The sequence below is a fragment of the Penicillium diatomitis genome (genome assembly GCF_028827545.1).
Source record: "Penicillium diatomitis strain IBT 30728 chromosome Unknown utg000002l_segment0_segment0, whole genome shotgun sequence".
Classification (NCBI taxonomy): domain Eukaryota; kingdom Fungi; phylum Ascomycota; class Eurotiomycetes; order Eurotiales; family Aspergillaceae; genus Penicillium; species Penicillium diatomitis.
Window position 1 is genome coordinate 3,134,729 of NW_026623174.1, and position 25,829 is coordinate 3,160,557.

The window sequence follows — 25,829 nt, forward strand, 5'->3', positions numbered from 1 at the left end:
AGTGTGCCGGTCGTGAGGCGGGCTCCATAACACCGAGTCTTATCACTGACCGAGAATGAAGCTCCGGAGTTTAATTATGAGAGAACTCTAAGCGCTACCATTGAGTCTCTCTCTCCGGGCGCGTACGGCCTGGGCCAAAGTCTCCAATGTCGTCTCAGTGTCCTCCCAGTTAATGCAGGCATCAGTGATGCTGACTCCGTATTTTAGGCCGGCCTTGCCCTCAGCCGGGACTTTCTGGTTACCTACAGAGACAATCGAGTCAGCCACTCAAACATATTCTTATCCTTCAGCTAGAGCGGAAGTGCCAACTCACCCTCGTTGATGTTGCTCTCGATCATGACACCCATAATGGCGGTTTCACCAGCAGAGATCTGCTCGCTGAGGATCTTGGCAACCTTGGGCTGGTTCTTGTGGTTCTTCTCCGAGTTACCGTGGCTGCAATCCACCATCAAACGAGGCACAACTCCCTTGGCCTCCAGCTTAGTCTTTGCTTCCTTGATGCTAGCCGCGTCGTAGTTGGGGCCCTTCTTGCCACCGCGGAGAATGACGAAGCAATCCGGGTTACCAACAGTTCCAACAATAGCAGCAACACCTGGCTTGGTGACTGACAGGAAATGATGGGGATGTTGAACAGCCCCAATAGCATCAATCGCGACGTCAAGGGAGCCGTCAGTGCCGTTCTTGAAGCCGACAGGGAACGAGAGACCGGAGGCCAGCTCACGGTGAACTTGAGATTCGGTGGTCCGAGCACCGACTGCACCGACCGAGAGACAATCGGAGAAGAACTGAGGAGAGATAGTGTCGAGCATTTCGCTGGCAATGGGCATGCCCTTGTTTGTCAGGTCGACGAAGAGCTGCCGCGACACACGAAGACCCTTGTTGATCTGGAAGCTGTTGTCGATATCTGGATCGTTGATCAAACCCTTCCAACCGACGGTCGTTCGGGGCTTCTCGAGGTATGCGCGCATAACAATCAAGAGATCATCGGCGTATTTCTCTTTCATCTTCAGCAATCGGTCGCAGTATTCCAAAGCCATTTCCGGGTCGTGGATCGAGCAAGGGCCGATGACGACCATGAGACGTTGCCTTTCAGCATCGGTACCGTGTACGATCGCAACAGCTTCCTGGCGTCCATTCAACACACTTTGGCGCGACTTTTCCGTCAAGGCGATCTCATGCTGAAGTAGGTTAGGGGGCGTAAGAGGGTTGTAACCGCGAACTATAATACAAGTGACGTGAGTAAGATAGGTCCATTGGCCGAGGAAATGGCTGCATCTTACTTCGTGAATCTTCCAGGTTGTTGTGATCCCCCACATTAGGGTTTTCAATGAAGAACTATCATATTGTTCATGTCAATCCTGCGATGATGATCATGAATCGCGAGGAGGGGTCACCTTACCGACATGGCGGGGGTGGGGTGAGATGGAAGGATGAATTCCAACTGAAAAAAAAAAAAAAGAAAAAAGGAATTGAGAGATCCCAGTCGATGAACAATATTTGGGACAGGCAAAGTGAATGGGAATGATGCTTGACGAAACCGTAATGAAAATCGCAAGATAAACAAGATTGAGTTTCGAGAAAGAGTTTTGAGAAGACAATTGTCGAATACCAAAGTATGAGTCAGTCTTGAGTACGTAGCTGACACGTGATTTTCGGTGAGGAATGCGCCAGTCTGCCGTTGACATCAGACACAGCCCAAACCTAAAAATCTTGAGCGGAGTATGAGCCGACCTGTTCGAGAATAGCCTGTTCTAATCATGTGTCATATTCAAAGCGCTGGTGGCGCGTTAAGATTGCATCCGCCTAAGAAACACGATTTCCTCCCTTTGACGAGGTGTTCTGGAGGAGTCGGCAATCTAGCTCTTCGAGATCTTGCCTAAGATCTCGACAAATCTGAGCGTGCTGTTCATTGATACGGGACACTTGCTGCTGCATGATCTCGATTCTCGCCTGCTGTGCTCGGGCAAGGTCATTTAGAATCTGCTGACATCCTTGTCGATAACTCTGTAGCACGCTTTGCATGGTCTCATGCTCTGTTGCAAGCTGGGTCGCAAGTTGCTATGATGTACAATCAGAATCTTGTCAGGAAGGCGACTTTCTAACGCACAACTCACCCGGTTGGTCTCCGATAATAGACTCTGAGCATTGTCTTGAGCTGCCTGTAATTTCAAGACCCAGTCTGTCCCACTGTGTAGGACCTTGCGCGTAGTCTGTCCTGATGCAGAATCTGTGACCCCGATCAATGAAGAGTCCCTGTGACAAGTGAAGCCTTGTGTCATGAGGGAAGTGCCTCTTTTGTGGGTGTCTTCAGAATCCTTGTCGGGGCTGAGCTTGAGAACGGGAGCATCACGGAGGAGAAGCGCTTCCTGTTCATCATATTCGCCATCGTTGGAGTCATCCTTTTGCGTGCAACGCTCTGAACTGTATCGTTTCTTTTTAGCGTCTACATTTGTCCTCACGGATCCTTTCGAGCCCGGCGTAAGTTCTGTGGGATCAAATCCATACTCCATGAACATGTCTCTGTGGAATTTCGAGGAAATCCTCCTTGGGTAATCGGCACTGTCCAAGTCGTAGCAATCAGACTTTCGAGCAGAATCACATGCATTGGAGCTCGGGTCAGAGACTCGCATGCTGGCTACATGAATGGGCGCGATTTCCTGAGAACAAAGCGCAGCCTCTGTGCATTCCCGAGGACGAAGTCGTGGGCTACCGTTATGGTCTACGATGCTTTCCATTGCAATTGCCCTGGTGCTTTGACAGTAAGCTCCCACCAACAGTGACTGCTGAGACTTCGAAATATTTCCACGATCACTGGTCAAATCAATTGTTGATTGTGGCCTGCCAGGTAGTTTTAATCTCGTGCTTTGTGTAAGAGCGCAAGGCATGATTCGGGAGGCTGATGCAGGTTCCGGGTGTTGCTTGCTTGGGACTCGTCGAGAGAGCTCGGCCGGACGCGCGATCAATTTGCACGACACATCTGTCATATCGAGACAGTCATTCGGCGTTGCCGTCGATTGAATGGCATCCTTTCCCCCGAGCTTCTGCTCCAACTCACCCTCGTTTCCCACCGTGTCTCGAGGTCTTCTCAAATTTGGGCTAAGGGAGCTCGAATTGAGTGTTGCGGTAGACACATGCTTATGTGAGCTCCTGTGATAGGCGGAGATTCTGTCTTGCTTGCAAGTGACACTATGCTCACTATTGGAAGAAGACGCATGATTCTCAGTGCTCCAGGACGATAGCGTTTGATACGTTGCAACTTGGCCTTGAGGAACTGCCCCAGTGCGGAAGCTTTGTTCGACCACTGGTTGGTCCAGTGACTCTGTTTGGAGGACAGAGATTGGATCTTGTAGTTGAAGTGACTGAGCTTGACAAATGGCATCCTTGAGTTTCTGTCCGACTGCACTGCCTGGTCCATGTAACCGTGGCCCTTCCGTTTTCTGTGACCTTTCTAAGACCCAGTCGCCACCTCCAGGGTCTGATGGACCAGACAGAACAGAGCGATTGCTTGAAAGTTTCAAAAGATCGGCTGGTTCACTTCTGACCCGGTGGCTGTTCTCATCTGGAACGAGGACAGGAAACGAGGCGACCATGTTCGCGATGGACTCACTCGTGAATGCGCCATGCAGCTGCTCTTCTTGCAACTCCAAAGCTGCATGGGCAGCCTTGCCATTTTCAGAGGAGCCATTGCTTCTGAAGACAAAGCTAGAGCCGCGAGTAGCCTTGGGTGAGCCGCTCTGCGTCTTATTTTTGGGACGTTTCTTCTGACCTGGGTGAACATTGGGTGCACATCGTTTCCTGACTGTGCTTTTTTGGGGGACCCTCTGAAGAGAGATTTCCTGCCTGGGTGCCTCCTGATGATCCTCGCGAGATTCGTCATCGTCAGTTGGGCGTAAGTCCTCGTTCCAGTCAACCTCATGGCCTGGCCGAGACATGGATTTCTGATGAATGCAAGCGTTCGATCGAGCCGAGTCAGTCTGCACCTGCCTCGAGGATTGAGACATTCGCAGAATAAGACGGCGGATTTTGCGATTATAGGGCCGATTGGTCTGGAGGCCTGACTGAGCTTGCAGAGCAGCGCCAGAGGTCCTCTGGCTATTCGCACTTACCGAGTCTCCAGTGACTTGAGGCGAAGCTGGATTGACATCTTCTTTGAAAGCGCTCATGAGGGGTGCGGTACTTCCAGGAGCCGGCTTGAGTGCAGCATCCGTGTTTCTGGTGTGGATGGTTGTCAAAGAATCATCTTCAACATCATGGCATGAGGGCAGGTTGGGATCCTGCCGATGAAGTACCTGATCTGTGTTCTGGCAATTGCTTTCGGGCGGCTTCTCGACCTCTGTAATCAAAGTCTCCTTGTCGACCTGCTTTTCAGACTCCGGGCTCGGACCATGAGGCATCGCACTCGACATTTGACATGAGAGCGTTTGTCGGTCCTTTTCTCGTATCACGCTGATTGGATCAAGATTGAAAAGCACTGTCGACACCGTTGTAGACATTGTGTCTGTCTGGTGCTCAATGAAGGACATGGCTTCTGTCATTTTGATGTCAATGCAGTCTTGGTACATCAACACGAGTGTCAGCGTAAAGTGCGAGTTTCGGCGCGGGGTCACGTTACACCCAGGCGTGAAGCAGCTGCTTCAAGAGGAAGGAGCGACATGTCCTTCCTGTCTCCAGTTCCTTTTTCCTTGGTATTTTAGGCACTGCTACTCCTCCGAAGGCACTTTATGTGCTGGGTTCCAGCTGTCTAGGGATCAGTATCTTCATACAAATCCATTCAAGTTGTTATTCCACCATGTAGCATGACCGTCGATCGTTTTCTCTCGGGCTTGTTCCGCTCGAGTAAAGGACCAAACAAGGCTGCCACCGGTAAGCCAGATGGCGGATTGGATACAACTGGTTGACGTGCTATGACAGCAGGAAATGAGACTGATCGACGGTGAATTCGCTGAGTTCGACGGAAGAAGAGCATCTCAACACATCTTGATGGTACACATCCTCTCTGCTCTTTGTGTCGAGGCTGTTCATTCAGCTGAGGAAAAATTCGCCTACAGCCCGTCAGAGCCTGCGAGAAACCTTAGGCGGAAAGACAGAACTTCAGAAGGCAGTGATCCGTCATTTGGGGTCACTCGAAACAAGTCATGGATATCAGGCGAGGTAAAGTTGTAAACACGCGAGAAAGCACAGTGGAGTGTGTGCTTCGATTATTCCCGTCTTGGTTGGCTTTGAAAAGCTGCAGATTTCAACTTCTGATGAGTCTGTACTGTGTAGTCACTAGTCACTAGTCACTAGGTGAATATGGGACTTTGAAAATAGATATCGAAGATGCCCCTCGGTTGTGCAACCACAAGACCTTCGTGAAGTAATGCAGTGATAGACTCTTGTGGTAACGTTCTACTTATAGTACCCAGCCAAGGTAGGCAATTGCTCCGCTCCCATACTATCCATCATCTGCGGGACCCACTGCTCGGACGTTAGAGCAACCACCAAGAAGCTCACAGTTAAGATCGCATAGAGCTCCATCTCAAGTATTTGACTAGTAGCTCAGTACTGAGTACACATTACAAACTAAGAAGTAGTACACGTCAGCAAAAAAGAATAGTAGCAGTACCTTTGTCACAACTAATATAGAATCATAGCAAAAGCTTGTATCAGGTACAGTAACCAAGCACAGTGGAACCCGAGTGGATGGTGGACCAGACTCCAAGTTGGTACGTTGGAAGCCCGGGCTGCGGCTATTATTAATCGCGGAATCCGGGGAGACATACAGCCCGAGCTTACTGCCAATCTCCCAGAGGCGGACGGAGCTTACGATGCCGACGTTTAGTCCGTGCCTGGTCGACGGTCTGCTAAATTACAGGATCTTCGTCGTCCGGTGACTTGAGACAACATCCTCTATCTCATTATATCTTGCGCACCGCGCCCCGAAATTCCTTGTTAGCTTGCAGAAATTTCTCGAATCTATACATATTCTGTCTGCAAAGGCAAAACTCCCCTTAGAGATGAGTTCAGGCCACCTCCCCTGGGCGGGTGATGACGACGCAGCTTCGGGAGACGCTTCTCGTCGCTTCAACGCCATCGAGCCTCTGAACCGGTTGCAAGCTGCCGTACCGCTAGGAAACCACCAATCTAACAGCTTTGATGCTGAGAGCCTTCCCAAAACGACGTCAGACCGGCGGCGAGCCTCTATCATCTCGACATCTCTCGACGGCGATGTGCACCTATCAGAAAAGGTCGCTGAACAACAAGAGGGCGGACATGCTCTGACCGGCACATCCGCCGAGGGCGAGACTGTTCTGTATCTAGCATATGGCTCCAACCTCGCATCTCAGACCTTCCGGGGCATGCGTGGTATTAAGCCATTGTCGGAGATTCCTGTGCTAATACCGGAGCTTCGCTTGACCTTCGACCTACCGGGTATCCCTTACGCCGAGCCATGTTTCGCCGGCACACAGTATCGGGATCCCGACCTACCGAACAGTACAGAGCCCCAATCTCACCACGACAATACGTCATCGGACATTGAGGATGACTTTGTCTCGGAAAAGGCACCGCTTCTGGTCCGAACACAAGAGATGCAAATGGCGGAAGCGAGCAGGAATCGATGGCACAAGCCTCTGATTGGAGTAGTGTATGAGGTCACCTTGGCCGACTATGCCAAGATTATCGCAACGGAGGGTGGTGGCCGCGGTTATCGAGATGTTGTGATCAACTGTCACCCCTTCGCCGAGGGCTTCAAGCCTACAGATCCTGTTCCCGATCATCCCGACACTCTGCCCTTCAAAGCCCACACGCTCCTGTCACCAAGCGCAGATGATGCTCGAAAAAAGACAGAGGCGGCCAAACGTGGTCAGTCCTCCGCGGCCGTGTGCACAGCATCATCGTCCAATACTTCCATCTTCAGTGACTTTGGGCCGCACATGCGTCCCGACCCAGAATATGCACAGCCGTCTGCGCGCTATCTTAACCTTCTGGTCACTGGTGCTGCTGAACATGATCTCCCAGTCACATATCGAGAATACCTTTCTCAAATCCATACATATAGCATCACCACTGTCCGCCAAAAGATTGGAAAAGCTGTCTTTGTTGGTCTGTGGGGTCCCCCCATTTTGACTCTTCTGGCATTTTCAAAAAGATTCGCTGGTCCTGACGGAAGGAGTCCATCATGGCTGGTGAACTTGTCTAACATCTTGTTTGCTGCGATGTGGTTCACCTATGACTATTTCTTCAAGCCAGTTTTTGGGGAGGGCGAGCGGACGCTAGGTGATGTCTCTTCTTCTTGAGATACCGGGGTCCGAGCCTGGAAGAGTATTGTATATTCCAACTGAGACACTACTGGTGAGTACGTATGGAGAACAGAGGAACATAATACAATTTACACCTTTAAGATTCTGCTCGACGTCCTCGTAGTGCAATATTGCAAGTCATGTAGGCTTGATCTCAAAGCGGTCAATATCAGGAGGCGCGAACAGTAGCCAGATATTCAACTGAGCGGGGATTTTTCGCTCCCCGGGGGATATTGACAAAGGAGATTAGATTCAGTTGACTCCCTGAGCACACGGTTTTCGGGACGGGAAAAAAAAGAGTTATATCTAGGATACAGATACAGGTGTGCTGAGAGCGTTCTAACAAAACAAAGGGAGAAAGAGCGCCCCCCGGGACACAAGAACAAAGTGAAAGAGATCTTTCCGAGGCAAAGACCGGACGGGCAAGAATACACAGCATGGCCAAAAAGTCACACGGCCTCGCCAGCCTTTCCCATTTTCCAACTCATACAAGTTTCGTAACCATCACACTTAGCGGCGAGGAGCGATGGGAGGGCTGTACACGATCTTTCGCGACTTGATGGGGGCCCACTTGTAGCGCTTGACCCAGATGCTGATCGCGAAGAGGCCGGTCAACAGGGTGATAGCCTTGACACCCATCTTCTTGCGTTCATCCATCTCGGGCTCAGCAGCCCAGTTGAGGAACTCAACAACATCCTTGGCCATCTGGGAGGTGGTGGCAGGGGTACCATCCTCGTACTCGACAACTCCGTCGTAAAGAACACGGCCCATGGCAATACCTTAGGTGATTGTCAGAGGAGAGACTAAAAAAGCATGGAGGACCGATTGAGTGTGATATACTTACCGGTACCGGGGAAGTAGGGGTTGAAGTTCATGCCCTCGGCGACACTGGCACCCGCAGGGGGGTCATCAGGGTAACCGGTCAGCAGGTTGAAAACGTAGTCACAGCCACCGTGACGACCCTTGATGATCAAGCTGAGATCCGGGGGAAGAGCACCGCCGTTGGCGGCACGGGCGGCCTCGTCGTTCTTGTAGGGAGCGGGGATGTAGTCGGACAGCTTGCCGGGGCGCTTCTCGATCTCTCCCTGGTCGTTGGGCTCGGTGTCGTACTCGTTCTCCTCGGCCATGGCCTTCATCTCGTCGACGGTGTGCATGACACCGACGAACGAGCGCCAGGGCACACGAGTGAGGGAGTGGCAGCTGGCGCAAACTTCACGGTAGACCTGGAAACCACGACGGAGGCTGTACAGATGCATGACCACGTTAGTTGCATTTCGTCATTACTATGCGGCGGAGGTCAGCCGAGGAGGACTCACGCGGCGTGATCGAAGGTCTTGTTGAAGCGCTGGTGAACCCAGGGGTAGTGAGTGGCGTGCAAACTGGATAGAGAAAGGATTGTCAGCTATATGTCGAGGCGCATAAATCGGGCAGCACGATCCGGGCTCCTTGGTGTGAGACAGAAGTCGTGTAGGTCTTGGTACGATTGAAAAAGATGAACATAACTCACCCTTCCTCAGCAGGTGTCATGGCAAAGGCCTCTTGACCATAGAGATGGTAATACCAGGCGGCGGAACCGGCAGCCGCGGCGGTAGCGAGCGAGGCAGTGAGGGTGAGGTAGAAGGGGGAGCTGGCGGCATCGGCACCAGCGGCGGTGGATGAAGCACGCTGCATGGAACGAATCTTCGAGTCAGTACCATCTTCGAGATCACATGCGTTGAGGCAATTGCCATTCTCGGCGCAATCCCACGATCCGGCTGGAATGAATGAATGCGTACCGTGGACTTGCCGACAGGCTGGCGAGCAAAGGCCCGGGCGGCCACGCGTGGAAGGGAACGGCCCAGCATGACGAAGATGATCCCTCCGATCAATTGACGATGGATAGGAAAGGGTGAGGTTCGCTTCGAGCGAGACGAGAGGGGGGGGGGTGGGACGGAGTGGGTGCACAGAAGAGGTGCTGTCAAGAGTTGTAAGATGAGGTTGACGGTCAAGTTTCTCGCTGGGGGCAGGATTGGGTAAAACCCTGGCTGTGATTGGCTACGCTTGGGCGGCCCAGCTCAGTTCGGTGAAAACCGGCTCCGTTGTGGCCTGAAGGTTGAGGCATCCAATTCATCACGTGCTCATCGAGCCACAATCTCGGCTTTGAGGTTCAGCTTACCTCTGATTGGGCGATCTATTGGATGGAACTCAGCTTCACTACTGGTACCTTCTCTGAAGTTCACTGTGCTTGTATTTAGTAAAAATGATCGGAGCGAATGTTTCACAACCGTCCACGGTAACAGTCAATTTCAACTTCATAGCTAGTATCTGTATTCCATATACATGCCTTCTGGATGAAGCTTGAATTGTCAAGGATCGTGTCAAGAGGATGTCTACTTCGGGTTGCGCGTATCGCTTCCAGAGAATGAGCCTGTATGTAGTTGCCTATGGAACCGATATGCACGCCTCATCTTAGACAGTTGTCGGCACCTGCTTAGCCCATGATTAAGCAAAAAAGACACTGGAAACCTTGGGACCTCTTCAATCCCGGCTGATGCCGTGGCTTGGATGTCCGTACTCACTACTCGGTAGGAGTCGAGAGCCGACAAAACCAAAAACAGTGAGCGACGCAGGGATCGAACCTGCAATCTCTTGAGCCGAAATCAAGCGCCTTACCATTAGGCCAGCCGCCCTCGATGACTAATGATGGGCTAAAGTAAAATATCTAGCAGTACAACTGTAGCTAGGACAAAAGCCGAAGGGCAAGTGGACTCGTGGAGTATCTTCATTCAAGCTCGGTCGCGTACAGCTCTCTCGGTCATCGCAGTAGATAAGTAGTTGACTCATTGAATGTTGAAGGTTGACCTCGGCGCTACCTGCACTAATAGCTCCGGAATATTACGAGACTACTCTATGTGAGTTTTCTGGTCCAAAATGAGACTTTCAGCTCCTAGAGCTCATCGGCGTCAGCTTTCTGGATTACACGGGCGTGAGACTCTCGCAAGAAGGAACGTTACGAAGTCTCCTTTCCATCGCCGTCGCCATGGACCAGGCATCTAAAAGAGATTTTTCAGCAAGCATCATATAGTCACATTAAACCAATATCTTTCACGGAGGGCGGCTGGCCTAATGGTAAGGCGCTTGATTTCGGCTCAAGAGATTGCAGGTTCGATCCCTGCGTCGCTCATTCTTTTTGGTTTTGTCGGCTCTCGACTCCTACTGAGTGCGGACATGTTGGTGCGTGAGAGAGAGTCTACCATCCCAAGACATCTGTTCAACTTTTTCAAGTCTTAATATGTGTGGTACCAGCAGTATGGCTTTCACATTGCAACGGCTCAAATCAGGTATCTACCACTCGTTTAATCGGGCTGAGGATTGGTGTATGTCAACTTGTGAAGTCATTGACACACGAACGTGGCGCGGTAAGTACCTAGGTGGGACCGACCGCCGAGGAACACTTGCTTCCAATCCAGTGTCCCAACATCAGGTCAATAGATATCTTTCCTATAGAGTCATAGTCTGTCGGGCAACCTCTCGAATTGATTTGAATTTCTGCCTCTCTACTTAGAGTATCGCTAGGTGGTGTGAAGGTGAGATGCTGATATTCATCCATGGAATGAATTTAGTGAGGCATGCAAGCTACCTAGGTTCCGAGCAGCTGTGAAATATACACATGTTACTCTCCATCCAGTTGGGCTTGGAAATAATGTCCATCCATGAGATGGTATGTTGCTGATGAATGCTTCAGTTCTGCAAAAAGTAGCTACCCACTGATGCGCTGGCATTCCACTCATTTCATTTATTCTCATCAGAATTTGACATCAATTGCCGAAACTTGGGAAGTTCGCTGAAGATTTCTGTCGTAGATTCCGGGGACTCAAATCAGGAGGATCGCCGTATGGAAGGGGATCCACGGCGACCCAGAAAACCCGACAGCCGTCAAAAATATGGGGTTGAAGTCACGGTTGTGGAGGTTGTTTTCGGCCATTCCAGCCATCTCGGCCGATACCTACCTCATCTTCCTTAAGCAGATACCTGAATCTTTTTTTTTTCATTATTATTATTATTATTAATAAAATTTTTATAGAAAAAGCACCTAATATAAGCGACTCCTTTGACCTGATGAGCACTGACTCATTCTCTCAAGTTTATAAGTTCAAAGATACATTATCCTTTCTTCACCTCACACCACGGGCTGACAACAAATACCATACCCTTCCTGGATCCCTTCTATACATCCTGCCAAAATCTCTGAAGCTCCCACGGCAATTGTTCGTGAGGCAAGAGAGAAGTATGTCAGTATGCAATCAAACGCGACCAGACTCTGGCAACCAGGGGCATGCAGAACAGGCACATTTGCCGAAACATGACCGTGGTTGGCGTCGAATCATTCGCAACTTTACACCCGCGTAAGTGTACACATACTTTGATTGAATTTGTGTTCTTCCTTTGTTTTGTGGCGAAGGCAGCTTCTTACTCTTCCGGAACATAGTTGGTTTTCAGTCAACATGGGAACAGGCATTGTTTCCATTCTCTTGAACACGCTACCGTACAATGCCCGATGGTTATACTACCTCTCAATCATCGTCTTCGTGTTGAACGTGGTTCTGTTCACGATGATACTTGCGACCACTCTGCTTCGATATGTGCTCTACCCGGAAATTTTCAGAGTTATGCTCAATCACCCAGTACAATCCCTGTTCCTCGGAACATTTCCAATGGGTCTTGCGACACTGATAAACATGTTTTGCTTCGTCTGTGTTCCATCATGGGGAACAGGGGCTGCCTATTTCATCTGGGCCATCTGGATATTCGACGCGGTGGTCTCAATTCTTGTTGCAATTGGAATTCCATTCCTCCTGTAAGTCACATCCGTCCAGGCCAACTCGGTTGAATATTCTTGTCGTTGACCTGGAGCCAATGATACCTGGAGCCAATGATACCTGGAGCCAATGATAACTAATGCGATGTGCAGGACGACAAACAAAAGCTCCTCAGACCTCTCATCTATGACCGCAGCAGTGCTTCTTCCAATAGTTTCATGTGTCGTCGCGGCTGCTTCTGGTGCTATTGTCGCCGAGGTCTTGCCAAATGCGCAGCTGGCATTGGCTACCATTTTGGCTAGCTACGTCCTCTGGGGAATCGGTGTCCCTTTTGCATTCATGGTCATTTGCGTCTACCTGCAACGCCTCATTTTCCACAAACTACCACCCAAAGCCATGCTCGTCAGTGTCTTTCTGCCCCTCGGGCCTTTGGGTCAGGGCGGGTTTGGGTAAGTCTGCTTGTGCTCGACAAGTCCAACTTCCCCCCCCCCCCGAGCTTCTGATTCTGACTCTTTCCCTGCGCCAGGATTCAACGACTCGGCAAGGTCTCCCAGAAGGTCTTCCCACAAACCAACACCTTTGGCCCCAATACTGGCGATATCTTCTACAGCGTGGGCTCCATGATCGGACTTTTGATGTGGGCATTCGGTCTCGTGTGGCTCACTTTCGCCATTGCCACCTTACTGGTCACGAAAAAGTTCCCCTTCAACATGGGCTGGTGGGCACTGACTTTCCCACTGGGCGTCTTCACGACTTGCACGTGTACCCTTGGGCGCGATCTGCCGTCGCAATTCTTCTCCGTTCTTGGCACGGTAAGTGCATATTCCCAGGATGTGGAATACGATACGTTCCTTGGCAGACATCGGTGTGTCTAACATTTCAAACGACAGATATTTTCAGTCGCTGTTGCCCTATTGTGGCTGCTGGTCAGCTTTCACACAGTGAAAGGTGTTGTCCGCGGCGATATCTTCGTTGCTCCGTGTCTCAAGGATCTTCGAGTCAGCGAGCCTCACACCGGCGAAAAAGCGTGATTCAAGCAGCATAGTGACGTCGGGTGTACTTAATTTTTGTACTTCAGCACCTGTGAGCACAATTGCATTGTACTATAGGCATTTACAATAGAATATCGGCAGAATGACATATAATGGAACCCCCCTTCTAGAATGATTAGGGCCAATTTTGGATTGGCACTACAGGCACAAATTGGTCATTTGGACTCAAGTGACTCCGGTGATTCTCTGTGGTAAAGTAATATACATCAGCATACCCTCACTTCGTTGTTTGTGCAGCCAAGGCTGCTCATGCACGCAAGGGACGGTAGGGTTAATCGCCGATTGCGTGTCCCAGGGATTGATGCTTGCCTCCCGAGTCCCAAGAGTATGTTGGCTACATGTAGAGGACTGATCGTTTATGCGCATGAGAATGTGATAGAAGAGAATAGAATCAGCTTCATTTCACGCAGAGGGCTCAGTGTCAATGTACAGATAATGACATTTTCTCACTGTATTCGGATTTCATGTAGCATGATGCGAGATTGGGCGCTAATTGAAGTAAAGTCGTAGTCTTGAAAACGGTCGGGCGTGGTTGCCTTGCGGCCTCGCCGGAGTTTGACAGGTCAAGGCACGAACGCTCGTTCCTCGAAGTAAACCTCTCCGACTCAAAATCTCGCTATGCACGGCGACTGCCCGACGCTATGGCCAGGACCAAGAGAACCGGACTGGTCTCACTAGCTTGCACCGAATGTCGGAAACAGCACCTCAAATGCGATGCGCAAAAACCAACTTGCTCGCGATGCGCTCAGCATGGATATCTCTGTCAGTACCTCCCCTCGCGGAGAGGTGGGTATCGCAAACCCCGAATGAGCTCCGATAGCCATGCACCACTGGCCAGCGCCGCCGGTGACCTCAGTGCGACACCATCACAAGATCTTGGCCCAGGAATTTCAGGGGGTATGCAGCCTGATTATCGGTCTCCCCTTACCCTGCCATTACAGCGTCCTGAACAGCCGGACCTGGAGAGCACTCCCGGACCGCGTGCGAGTGCGACAAGGCCCTTCACTTGGTCAACGATCACTCCGAGGCTACGTTTAAACCAAGAACCGTTTCAATCTAACAGGGATCCATGGTCTCAGGATGACCGGTCGCTACGTCTCTACTATGAGAACTTCCACATTGCCCATCCAATTCTGGCGCCCAGTGCTGTCTATTACGACCAGGAATACCCCCGTTTCCTGCAAATGGTGGTCAACTTTGTCGGATCTCATTATCTCCCATCCAGCCCCGGTCAGGAAGAGAGAGAAAAGGTACTGGCTGAGTTGACGTGTCATGCCGATCGATCACCATGTATGGTTCAAGCCTGGCTCATCTACTCGATCGCGATCTACGCCCGAGGAGAATGGGTGGAAGCGCAGGATGCACTCTCGCGCGGCATAGCTATCGCTTTGAACATTGGCATGAACCGCCGTGAGTTCGCCACAAGTGTGCATCCCGAGAACAGCATCGAGGCAGAGAGCCTGCGCAGAACCTGGTGGGAGTTGTATGTCACAGATATTCTGATTGCCGCTCCGTCCAAAAGCAACACCTTCTTATGCAGTACAATGACTCCGGAGGTAGGCTTGCCGTGTGAAGAATCGGTCTACACAGGCACCTGCCCAATTCCGCCATCCAAAAAGATTCTCGACTTCAAACGACGGGTTTTTGCGCCCGAAGAGACTGTATTCTCTTCCTTTAGTTATCGCATTGAGGCCACCGACATCCTCTGCAGAGCACTCGTGCTAAGTAGGCTTAAGGACTACCACCGAGATCATCTGCAGGCGGTCGAAAATGCTCTGGTCAGCTGGATCAATCATTTGCCTGCAAGAAAGCTAGATATTGTCGACTCCTATGGCAATATCGATGAGATGATGTTCCAAGCGCATGTCACGATTGCATATGCAACTATGCTTCTCCATCTGCCGCGCAGTGATCTTCAGCCTGTTCTTTCCCAAACCGACGAGAAGTTCTGGCCTGTCGCTTCTCGTCATCTGGCCTCTACACTGAATCGCCCGGTGCACAGTATCAAAGCCACAGAAGCCTCGCGGCGAATCTCAGATGCTATTTCCCTTTGCCCGAATGTCCTCAAACACTCGCCGTTTGTCATCCCTGCCTTGGCGCTCTGTGGCATGATCCAACTAGCGACTTCGGTCAAGCATACCGAAGAGTGCTTTGACCATCACTACAATCGAGTCACGCTGATTCTCGGGTGTCTGAAGAGCACGAAAAGAATATGGGGCCTCGCAGATGCCGCATACAACCATCTACGCACATCTGCAGCAGATGCCTTGTCAGACTCAATGGAACGGTGGTGCACTGAGCCGCTTCGTAAATTCTTTCCCGCAGACGCAAGTCCTACCAGTACGGATCGTACAGCAGCCCAGTCGGCTCGACCCATCACTGCCATCTCTGACGGCCAAGATATGGCCTTCCAGCCAATGCTTCCGAGCTTTGTTGATCCAACTTGCTACAATGATTCGTTCTTTACCACAATCCCGGATTTTGAGATTGGTTAAAGACGGCGAGAGGAGCCTCATGATACCATGACAAGAGGCCCTGTATCAGAGCGTGTTCAAGCAGATATATAGGTGACTATGAACTTATGAAGTATCAGTCACTACCCAGGTGATCTGTTGGCCTACCTTCTTATTTTCTCAACATCCTCAGTATCCCTGGAGTAGATAATGCCTCTACATAGCGGAGTACGCGATACAGTGTAATAAAGGCATGGCCAGCTTCCAGGCTCGATCAGAATGCGATTCCTCCCGAGGGTATGATGGTGTCAATTATCTTGATCCAAGCTATTTCTACCATCAAGATTAGATCGTCTCTCATGTGTAAATTTCAATTTTCATTACCTTAGAATAATCCAAATGTGGGTGGTACGGTACAGCCACGAGGAGCGTGTGATAACCAAGTCGGACCTTATCTCGGAGTTCGGTGGAGCGACATACGCATCATGTGCAGTCGCCGACTGTCTGCTCCGGTCCCGGTCGGCGATTGCACGATACTTATCATCACGCATATTTCACAACCTCAACAACCATCATTTTTAACATTCAATATCAAGTGATACAGAGTACTATTCTGATATTTGCAAGCAAGCCTTTTGTGATCAGTGCCTGTATCTCCAATTGGACCATCCACTCGTCAACATGCTTCCTCTTATGATCCCCTTTTCGCCTACGTCCAACAAGATGGACAAAGGATCTCCGAGAGCTCGCGGACAAATGAAGAAACGATATCGTTTGAACGAGCTGATTAAGGACATCAAGGAACATCTGGGATACGCAGGTGGCATCTCCTCCGATGATGTTGACTCGGACTACTTGAAGTCTTTGTTGGTGAAGTACGTCTCCGATCCAAGCGACTGGATTCAGTATTTCAACAACGACCGTAGTAAGAACTACACACGAAATGCCATCGAGAACATCAACCACAAGGCGAACATTGTGAGTGATCTGACTTCAAGCAACCCCGAGCGATGTGAATTTTTCACTGACGATCGAAGCTCCTCCTTGTGTGGAACCCCGGAAAGGGCTCGCCAATCCATGACCATGCAAACGCGCACTGCATCATGAAAGTGCTTGCCGGAGAACTCCATGAGACTGTCTACAAGAACCCCAATCATCAGCCTGGAGACCATGAGCCTCTCGAAGTCAAATCGTCGACCACATACGCTATGAATGAGGTGACCTACATCTCCGATGATATTGGTCTCCACCGAGTTCACAACCCCAGTAGTGATCAGATCGCTGTCTCGCTCCATTGTGAGTCTATTCATACCATGAAATCTTCTGCATCAACTGAGAGCTAACCACATGACTGCTGGTCCAGTGTACACACCCCCCAACGCTGCAGATTATGGTTACCATATTTTTGATGAAGCGACGGGCTCAGCCAGCCACGTTCCGCAGGCGCGTTCACACCTGAAGCCGCAGGAAAATTAACGGCGACAATCATAAGACCGTGATGGGGGTGGGTCTCTGCACAAGCGTGTTCAGTTTGCCAGCCACCCCCGAAAGATCCCAATCGCTTTGTTGATGCTTTAGCCCTTGACTTTTTGAGATATCCCCATTTGCATGCCCTGACAAGCCTTTCAGAAGAGGCAAATCAAACTTGAACTTCGAGACTTTCACCCGACATCTGGTAAGACTAGTCCGAGTATTCGTAACTGAACAGAATTGATAAGATTTGACAATCCGAAGAAGTGTATATTCTTTTCTATCCTCTTCATTTTCATCTGCAGCCTCGGTTGACCGTCTTTCGTTGCGGTCAACACTCAACAGTACTACTACTCGGGAGTTGGGATACTGCCCCTCTTCGGCTAAGCGGTGTCCCCAGGATTATGTGGACCGTGCAGGTTGTAGCAGCCAAAGGGCCCCCGACCCTGGGCTCCGAAGCTCCGAAGCTTCGGCACCGCTGTGAGCTTATGCAGTCCCGGTGACATTCGCTTAGTCTCGAGGCTCTGCAAAGGCGTCTAGATTGCGAAACAAATTGAGACATTCTGACGCATCTGTCTGGCCGCTCGCAGGAGAGGGAATTCGCTTCTCGAGCTTGCGATTTACGGGTCTACCCCGCAGCGTACTAGTTTGGCCATGAAGATTGACAGAAATTCATGATGTCAAGCGGCAAGAAAGGCACAACGCCAGTACAGCCGCGCAGAGATGTGCTGGCTTCGCTTCGGATGGCCTCGATGGAGGATATTTCACGGGCCTCACTGCCCGCTGGTACGGGGCGCTTACTTTACAGTCATTGGGACACTGTGCTGATTCGCTCATTTCATTTAGAGATCATGACTTCTGTACTGGACTACTTGGATCCTGTCGACCTCATCCGCGTGGCGCGCTCGAGCAAACTTCTGCATGAAATGGCATACGACGATACACGATGGGTACAACTTTTGAAACGCATTGGGTGTTGGAACGAGGCGGATGCTCGGAAACACATTGAGGCATCCTATGGAACAATCGCCAATCCTCATCTTGGAGACGACGAGATCATGACTGGGCAAGCAAGCGGTACCATACCGTCTATACTCATTGAGAGTGCCCCGGACTCCGAGGTGCAGCAGAAGCTGTCCGATGGATTCGACAAAATTGACTTGGTCAATACGAGCTTGCCATCGGGATCAGGAGCCACAGATGAGGATGACCCAGATCTTACGATACTGAGTACCGCCAAGTCTATACGGGGCGAGGCACGACATCAATATGGCAGAATACATGGTGCGCTCGCGCCATTTTACAACGACATAGCACAGAAAGGTCCCTCGATGGACAGGCTTGTCTTCGCACGATATAAAGATCCCCAATCCCGGGCACAGATGTTGTCGCAGCTAGCGGCATTTGCCAGGTCCGACTTGACTGATGGCTGTGAAGACCGGACAGATCGCCTTCAACGGACGGTGGCCTTGTTCGAGACGGCGGCTTTGGAGGAGTTCCGGAATGCGTACGAAGCTGAAGACATTGGTGGGAATATGCGAAAGTATGCTTACGTGCTTTGGACATTGAATGGCGGCCAAGCGGCCGTTGATGCCTTTGTACGCCACAACCATTTGATGGCTCGGCGAAGCGAGCTAGGCACCGTGGCGGACTGCATCGATGCATCGGGCAAAATAAAACTACAGCACACGCAAGCTTTCTTTACGAGACTAAGTGTGGCCTTCAATGAAGAGATCGCTATTTTGAATCAAGCATTTCCTCTGGAACTGGACGTTGCCTCGCCATTTTTAAGAAAAGTGGGACAGGATGTGCTCTATCCATTTCTCACAGCTATCTTTGACGAGCTGCACCGCAGCAACATGGAGTCCTATCTTACTGCTGTTTCAGTCACGTTTGTGCAGTGTCTCAATCTGTCCGAATCTCTTTTGCCCATTCGAAGTGCCGGCGAAGAAAGCGAACTCTCCTTTGATCCTGTCGTCATCCAGATTTTTGAGCCTCATATTGATCTATACCTTGCGGAGGAACTCGACTTCTTCCGAAAAGGATGTGAAGCTGCGATCGACGATTGGGACCGACAACTCTCCGAGCAAGCCGCATCTGCCGAGTCGTTCCTCATGTCCAATATCAACCGCCAGGCGGACAAGCGAGATTTTCTGACCTCGTTCAAGAAGGTGATTATGATGCCTGTGAATATTTTGCCTGGATTTTCGGGTAACAAAGCCGCGAGCGGTGGCCCTTCGGCTAATGCCGAAGCAAATGGAGCCGCTGAAACCGCGGTCAAGTCGTCTAATAGATTTTCTACCATCGCTTCACCAGCGACACCGACATTGGAGGAGGCGCCCACTACGGAGCTGGCCGCCAAGGCGGCCATCATGAAGACCAAGATGGAGGGCATCAAATCCCTCTTCAGCATTGAGATTGCCTTGAATCTCGTGCACTCGGCCAAATCGAGTCTAGAGCGAGCCGCTCAATTCGTACGCTTGGGCGGCGAGTACGAACAGGCCGCAAAGCGTCAATGCGAGGCCATCTTTGTCGCTCTTCTTCGTTTGCTGGGCTACCGTCATGTCATTGTTGGATTTGACAAAGCTGTTGATCATCTCTCAAATTATCGGCCCCGGGAGCAGGACGAACGTGATTCATCAGGGGTTGAGCCTTTGGTCACTTTTCTGGAGCTGGTCAATGTGGGCGACCTGATCTTGCAGATGGTTGATGTGTTCTATGAGCAAGAACTGATTGCGACGAGGTTGACGGACCGGCAAGACTTCCTCGATCCGGCTGTCAAGGAAAAGAAAAAGTTCGAACAGATGCTCGACGAACGTGTTGCTGCAGGCCTCAACAAGGGCATTGACGTTCTCATGGAGGAAGTGGATTATATTCTCGCGACGCGGCAGCTCGCAACTGACTTCAACCCTGGTGTATCTGCAGATCCTCATCGGCAGACAATGGACGTGGGGGTGAGCCAAGCAGCCGCCGCCGTGGTCGATGTGGTGTCATCGCACACACAAATGTTGGTTGGTAGTACCGACAAGAGCACACTGGATGTGTTCAATCAAGAAGTTGGCCTGCGCCTGTTCACTGCGCTCTGCAAACATCTGAAGCGGCAGCGAATCAGTATCGAGGGCTCCCTCAAACTGATCAGGTACGTATCAGATGAGAAATCCGCCATTCCCCCCCCCCCCCCACCCCACCCCATGGCTCGGCTCTAGCCACAATACTGACTTGAATGTAGTGACATGAACCATTACTTCAAGTTCATCCAAACCCTTCGGAACAACGAGCTCCTGGTCTATTTCAAAGCCTTTCGGGAACTGGCTCAAATCTATCTGATCGATCCGTCAGACGCCAAGGAATTGGCGACCATCATCGCCGACGCCGATCGATTTTATGGCATATGGCGGGTTGAAGAAGTTTCTGAATTTGCCGAGCGCCGAGTCGACTGGTATCAGGTCAAAGGAGATGTAGAGCGAGCCATGTATGGCGCTGGCTGTCGTCTGATGTAGATAGATTATACTTTATCATTTTCAAGATACCCTCGAATTGCATAGCGGTTGATTTGATGTACGAGGCTCAAGATTTTAGCCCTCGATTGTCCATTGACACCTACTTCAGGCTGATGCATGCCAATAGTCCTGAGTCAGCTGGGGATGCCACACTGCGAAGGTTGTTCGCTACACCGCAAAGGCTAGATTGAAAGGACTAGGCCTACGTCGGCCAAGACATTGATGAGACGTGTAATAAATGCTCGGATGGCCGATCCTGACAATTCATTTTTGTTGCAGCACAAAGGCTTTGAATCGTCATTCCTGCAGTATGATGTAGTAGTAGTATAAGCGCTGTCCCGATGGCTTATTCCAGAGATAGACAACCAAGTAATTCCTGAACTTTCATCCAGAACAAAACAGACTCGCTCGTACATGGCACGATAGGGCGATGCAGTCTCACGATCTTGAATTTCGAGAGCACATTCGCAGGAAAGTCGCCCAAGCCGGAAAGTCTCAACATCAAGCTGCACCTGACGTCAGAGCGGAGTTGTGGCGGCTGTACTGAGACATCTTTCTCACACATTATTAAACCCGGCGAGGCCTCCACGGCAAGTTTTGTTTAGTAGTACTTATTCGAGTTATCATGATCAGCTGAGTTAAAAGGTAAGTAAATACAACATCTCCTTGTCCAACGGTGTTCGCTCGGGTAGGGCCCATTGATCGCCATGTGGCGTGAGGAATGTAGCGATCAATAATGGGCCGAATCCACGGGCGACTACTTACTGCAACTGAACCAAATATTCCCAAAGTTCCAGTAGTACCAAACTCCATGCGATCAAAACATGGGATATCAAACCATGGTTGTCATGTTCTTTTGGCACCAAACGATAGTCTGACATGTTATTCTGAAATAGAGACTAGTCGCTAGCGATCAACAGCAGGATCCATTTCGATTCACAATTCTTGAGATCGTGGATTGATTGGGCTCCTCCTCCATCGGTGCTGTGCTGCATTGCGATTACGTCCAGCCCTAAAAGAAGAGAAACCCCCTCCTTCGGCATTGTTGGAAGCCCCTTCAGGAACACCTATTACTCGCAGCATCCGGCTTGAGATTTCAGAAGAAGCTGGAAGTCGAGACATTATTCTGGACGTAGCTCTCTTGACAAAGGTCCCAAAATCCGCCTGCATATCACAGAAATATGCCTGCAGTTTTGCAAAGAAATTGTACATATTGGACTCTGCTCCAGACCCTACTGATCCTCACCTATGTCTGGAGCAACGCCAATGCCATGCCCGAAGCCGACGCCGTCACCGTATACAACACAGTGCAACGGACCTCTGTCGTTGAGGCAACACCGACAGCTCCAATGCCTGCATCGTACACGTCACTTGACGACTTCAAAGACACCATGTTGAAAACAACGAACAACTACCGGAAAATTTACCAAGCAGATTCTCTATCCTGGAATGATGAGCTCGCGGACTACTCACGCAAATGGGCGAAGGGATGCCTTTGGAAACACTCGGTACGTAGAAAGACAATTTGCTGCCTTCCAATCTCGGCTGTCCACTTCAGTAGAAAACCACTACATGGGAGTCGAGAGATTGACTCGTGAGAACTTGATGCTAACGCAGCTTCAATGTGAAGGACGGACAATATGGCGAAAATCTTGCATTTGGCTATCCAAACACATCTGCCGCGGTAGATGCGTGGGCCGACGAGGTCAAATTGTACAATTTCAACAAGCCCACCGGCTTCTCTGAGAAAACTGGCCACTTCACGCAGCTCGTTTGGCAATCGACGACGGAAGTGGGCTGTGCAGCTATCAATTGCGGATTTGACAAGAACAAGAGGTCCATTCGGGATGATGCATTCAACACTGACGATGTGAAGATGGACGACCACCGGATTCGGCCACGAGAGGCCGATGGTACAACACGCGCGCAAGGCTGGTATGTGGTCTGTGAATATAAACCGCCGGGAAATATTGTCGGCGACAACAACAAATACTTCAAGGAGAACGTCAAGCCTGCGAATGGGTCAACGAGTCCGTCCTCATCAACGAGCGCCTCTGGAAGTCAAGAGACAGGCGGAGCAATGGCGTGGACTGCAACCAGCACACGGTCACTACTCTGGTCTACTGTGGTGGCGATCACGACTGTCATGATCGGGACGAACCTTTACAGCTGACCACAGCAGTTTGAATATAATGACTATATTACGCCTTCAATGAACTTCTAAGCGAGAGATCACATGGTTTGTTGCGTTCGTAGGCATTCCTCATACTTATCCACATTGCACATCAAGAGCTTGTGTCGGACGTGCAGCTCAACCTAATTGATTTTTGAGAGTCCCCGATCATCAGCACAAAACCACGGCTGGATCATAAAAAAAACAAACATGGGGCACGTAGAAAAGCCGGGCCCCAAAGGCACTGGACGCCGGTGACAACAAAAGAAGAAAGAAATCTCAAACGAGACACATTATTTGCGGAAAGAGGAGGGGCGTAGAGACGAGACAATTGGATTTATCAACCGATGACCTCTTCGGTCTCTTCGACAATCTCTTCGACAATCTCCTCCACAACCGTGTCGCCTTCCTGCTGGTTGACAGCAACAGCATCCTTGGCCCGCTTGGGAGAGTCGGCATCCTCGGGCAAACCGAACGCCTCGCGCTCCTCGGCCTGGATCTCCTTCTCCCGACGCATCCAAGCAAGCCACTCGCTGAGCACGCGCTTGCGCTGCTCGACGACGGCGGTATTGGCAATGTCCACCGCATATCGGTCCTCTTCATCGAACTCCTTCGAGTATTCGCGCAGGTTCTTGCGGACCTGCTTCTGTTCCTCCTTGCTAAGGAGGGTAGGGGGGCGCGGGCGCCAGAGGAACTGCTTGAACTTCTCGGTGGGGTTTTCGGACAGAGTTTGGCCGGAGAAAGTGTGCAGGTTCCAGCCGTTCTCCATCTGTAATCTTCGTGTTAGCTATTGTTGCATCGTGGGAGGTCAATAAAGTGTAATAATTCTTACCGAGTGAGTCCAAACACTGGCACTGCTGACCACGTAACGACCTGTGGGGTCCCACTCAATATCGGTGACGCCGTAGTGCTCCACAGTCTTCATCAATTGAAGGTTGGCTGCCAGATCCTTCTCGGCCTCGTTCTTCTCACCCTCGAAATCCATATCCCAGAAGTCAAGGTCAAAGTTGGTCTGGGAGTGAACAGTTGCGACAACCACGAAGCGGCCCTTGGGGGACCAGTAGATGCCATTGCTCGTCTTCTTCTCGACGGTGCGAACGAGCTTGAAGTTGCCCGCAGTGTTGCCCTTCTTCTCGGGGGCGAAGAAAGACACTGAAGTCTTGGGGAGGACCGCGGCACCGCTGGGAGCCTCGCCGGTTGTGATGACGACGAAACGAGAGCCGTTGGGCTCCCAAGAGAAGTTAATGACGGTGTCCTTCAAGCTATCCACGACCTCGACTGGGACACCCTTCTCGCGGACACGGAAAATTTCCAAGTTGGTGGCCATAGACTTCTTAGACTTAGAGTGACGGTCAACCTTGACGCACACGTAGGCACCCTGGGATTGCCAGTGCAACTTGACGTCAGACACGTTGAAGAGATTACGAGTGCGCACAATCTCTTTGGAAGGAACGCTCATCATAGCAACACGAGCAGGGTTGCTGCCAATCTCAGGGGTCCAAAAGCAGAGAAGCTGTTCGTATTGCTTCACACCCTCACGGGTAACAATGGCGGGTGACCACTCAAAGTCGTTGACTCCCTCGACCTTCACCGACGTACGACCGAGCAGGTTCATGTTAGGCACCTCGTAGATTGAGATAGACTGGCCTTGGAGCATGCGCGCACAGTACTTCTCATCAGCAGACCACTTGAAAGCGGGCCACTGCACCTTCTTCTTGGGCTGAACATCACCTTCAACAGCCGGGCCACCGGCGAGATCGTGAGACACAAATGAGCGTAGAGGCTTGCCAGACTCGATGTCCCAGACAATGATGTTCTTGCCATCCTCCTCGAAGGTCAGGACGGGTTGTCCTTCTTCGACCTGAATTGGGCGCGATGACCATGTTGTGAGATAGCCTTCCAGAGGGGAGAATTCAACGAGTTGTACGAATGGGTGAGGGAACTGTTTCTGCTTGGAGAAGGAGGCGCCGCCCCAGAGCTGGACACCTTGAGGATGAACGGAGGCGAGGAAGGTACCCTTCGGGGACCACTGAACGAAGAGTTGTGTCCAGTGGGCGCGGTCGACCACATTCTCGGGCGGGTTGGACTTGTTGTTCCAGAAGACGCCGACCTTGTCACCGCGGTACAGAGCGAACTGATCACGAGCATGGGCATCGGCCATCCAGGAGCGAAGGTGTTCCCTCTCCTTGAAAGGCTCCAACTCGGGAGCATGGTATTCCTCCTCGATACGACCCTCGCGACCATATCGCTCAATGTCCATCAACTTGTTGACCGCAAGAGTGTGCTTCTTGTCGAGAGGAACACCGTGCAGCTGCTTCACGGCGGCAATAGCTTGTTCGGGCGTCTCGAACTCAACGAAGGCGTATCTAAAGAAAGAATCCACGTCCAGTTAATAATCGCTCCATTCCGCTCATGTCAGGTTTTATCCAATGCCATATAGCCGATACGCACCCTTCAGACATGCCCTTGTCGTTGAGTGGCATGAAAACAGCATCCTCGGAGGTGCGGCCCACCGTGTTGAGTTTTCTCAACAAGAACTTGACGAGTTTCTGGCGGCTTTCTTCGGGCACAACAGGGAGGCCATCGACGACGACGAAAGTATCCAGACCCTCCTCCATCTTGACTTCGAACTGCTCCTTGAGATCTGCCGCGCACACTTAATGTTAGGAGGGGCACATGCCACAGACCGGTCGGTTATTTTGGCCTTTAAGGCTGGAAACCTACCAGAGAAGTCAATCTCCTCCTCCTCCTCCTCGTGGAAGTCCTGCTCGGACAGGGTATCGAAGCTGGGCGCCATGATTGCGTGACTGGAGGCGACAGCCGTGATGGTTCAAATCAAATTCGCTGACTTGGATGTGAGGATTTTCGGCCAGAAACAAAACTGGCCGCCAAGCGGGTTCTTTGTGCGGCGCGGACCTTGCTGACTCAGCCACCAAGAATCGAGTCCCGGACAGGCTCAGTGGGTGGGTCGCTCCTTCCCTTTTAGTTGCATGTCTGAAGTATACCAAAAAAAAAGACTGGGATGCAAGTAATCTTCATCTTCCAACTGACATCAGTCAATCAACTTTGTCCTGAACTGCTATCCTACAGGTTTTGTGAGCT

At 50.9% G+C, this 25,829-nt stretch overlaps 10 protein-coding genes across 10 annotated transcripts; 6 read left to right on the plus strand and 4 right to left on the minus strand.

Annotated features, from left to right (window-relative positions):
* Positions 1 to 87: 87 nt before the first annotated feature.
* Positions 88 to 1,405, minus strand: N7539_002177 (3-deoxy-7-phosphoheptulonate synthase; the record flags this gene model as incomplete). The annotated part of the gene is made up of 4 exons (XM_056931780.1): positions 88 to 242; positions 314 to 1,219; positions 1,281 to 1,335; positions 1,400 to 1,405. The coding sequence occupies 4 exons, from the start codon at positions 1,403 to 1,405 to the stop codon at positions 88 to 90; spliced, it is 1,122 nt and encodes a 373-aa protein (XP_056793811.1).
* A 398-nt stretch (positions 1,406 to 1,803) lies between these two features.
* N7539_002178 (uncharacterized protein) lies at positions 1,804 to 4,535 on the minus strand (the record flags this gene model as incomplete). The annotated part of the gene is made up of 2 exons (XM_056931781.1): positions 1,804 to 2,058; positions 2,115 to 4,535. The coding sequence occupies 2 exons, from the start codon at positions 4,533 to 4,535 to the stop codon at positions 1,804 to 1,806; spliced, it is 2,676 nt and encodes an 891-aa protein (XP_056793812.1).
* Positions 4,536 to 5,996: 1,461 nt separating this feature from the next.
* Positions 5,997 to 7,277, plus strand: N7539_002179 (uncharacterized protein; the record flags this gene model as incomplete). The annotated part of the gene is made up of 1 exon (XM_056931782.1): positions 5,997 to 7,277. The coding sequence occupies one exon, from the start codon at positions 5,997 to 5,999 to the stop codon at positions 7,275 to 7,277; it is 1,281 nt and encodes a 426-aa protein (XP_056793813.1).
* A 513-nt stretch (positions 7,278 to 7,790) lies between these two features.
* On the minus strand, positions 7,791 to 9,124 carry N7539_002180 (ubiquinol--cytochrome-c reductase catalytic subunit CYT1; the record flags this gene model as incomplete). The annotated part of the gene is made up of 5 exons (XM_056931783.1): positions 7,791 to 8,059; positions 8,125 to 8,522; positions 8,597 to 8,659; positions 8,788 to 8,945; positions 9,056 to 9,124. The coding sequence occupies 5 exons, from the start codon at positions 9,122 to 9,124 to the stop codon at positions 7,791 to 7,793; spliced, it is 957 nt and encodes a 318-aa protein (XP_056793814.1).
* A 2,455-nt stretch (positions 9,125 to 11,579) lies between these two features.
* On the plus strand, positions 11,580 to 13,110 carry N7539_002181 (TDT family transporter; the record flags this gene model as incomplete). The annotated part of the gene is made up of 5 exons (XM_056931784.1): positions 11,580 to 11,665; positions 11,722 to 12,117; positions 12,232 to 12,528; positions 12,606 to 12,891; positions 12,970 to 13,110. Coding segments are annotated over 5 exons (1,206 nt in total), but the record flags the coding sequence as incomplete, so codon positions are not given.
* An 827-nt stretch (positions 13,111 to 13,937) lies between these two features.
* On the plus strand, positions 13,938 to 15,626 carry N7539_002182 (fungal specific transcription factor domain-containing protein; the record flags this gene model as incomplete). The annotated part of the gene is made up of 1 exon (XM_056931785.1): positions 13,938 to 15,626. The coding sequence occupies one exon, from the start codon at positions 13,938 to 13,940 to the stop codon at positions 15,624 to 15,626; it is 1,689 nt and encodes a 562-aa protein (XP_056793816.1).
* A 639-nt stretch (positions 15,627 to 16,265) lies between these two features.
* N7539_002183 (Cysteine dioxygenase) lies at positions 16,266 to 17,060 on the plus strand (the record flags this gene model as incomplete). The annotated part of the gene is made up of 3 exons (XM_056931786.1): positions 16,266 to 16,562; positions 16,622 to 16,880; positions 16,948 to 17,060. 3 exons carry the CDS (start codon positions 16,266 to 16,268, stop codon positions 17,058 to 17,060), a joined length of 669 nt encoding a protein of 222 aa, XP_056793817.1.
* Positions 17,061 to 17,731: 671 nt separating this feature from the next.
* N7539_002184 (uncharacterized protein) lies at positions 17,732 to 20,554 on the plus strand (the record flags this gene model as incomplete). Its single annotated transcript, XM_056931787.1, has 3 exons — positions 17,732 to 17,840; positions 17,901 to 20,193; positions 20,284 to 20,554. The coding sequence occupies 3 exons, from the start codon at positions 17,732 to 17,734 to the stop codon at positions 20,552 to 20,554; spliced, it is 2,673 nt and encodes an 890-aa protein (XP_056793818.1).
* A 1,181-nt stretch (positions 20,555 to 21,735) lies between these two features.
* N7539_002185 (putative extracellular SCP domain protein Pry1) lies at positions 21,736 to 22,727 on the plus strand (the record flags this gene model as incomplete). Its single annotated transcript, XM_056931788.1, has 2 exons — positions 21,736 to 22,062; positions 22,185 to 22,727. The coding sequence occupies 2 exons, from the start codon at positions 21,736 to 21,738 to the stop codon at positions 22,725 to 22,727; spliced, it is 870 nt and encodes a 289-aa protein (XP_056793819.1).
* Positions 22,728 to 23,067: 340 nt separating this feature from the next.
* On the minus strand, positions 23,068 to 25,524 carry EifCb (translation initiation factor eIF3 core subunit b; the record flags this gene model as incomplete). Its single annotated transcript, XM_056931789.1, has 4 exons — positions 23,068 to 23,496; positions 23,560 to 25,093; positions 25,179 to 25,371; positions 25,452 to 25,524. The coding sequence occupies 4 exons, from the start codon at positions 25,522 to 25,524 to the stop codon at positions 23,068 to 23,070; spliced, it is 2,229 nt and encodes a 742-aa protein (XP_056793820.1).
* Between the last annotated feature and the right edge of the window lie 305 nt (positions 25,525 to 25,829).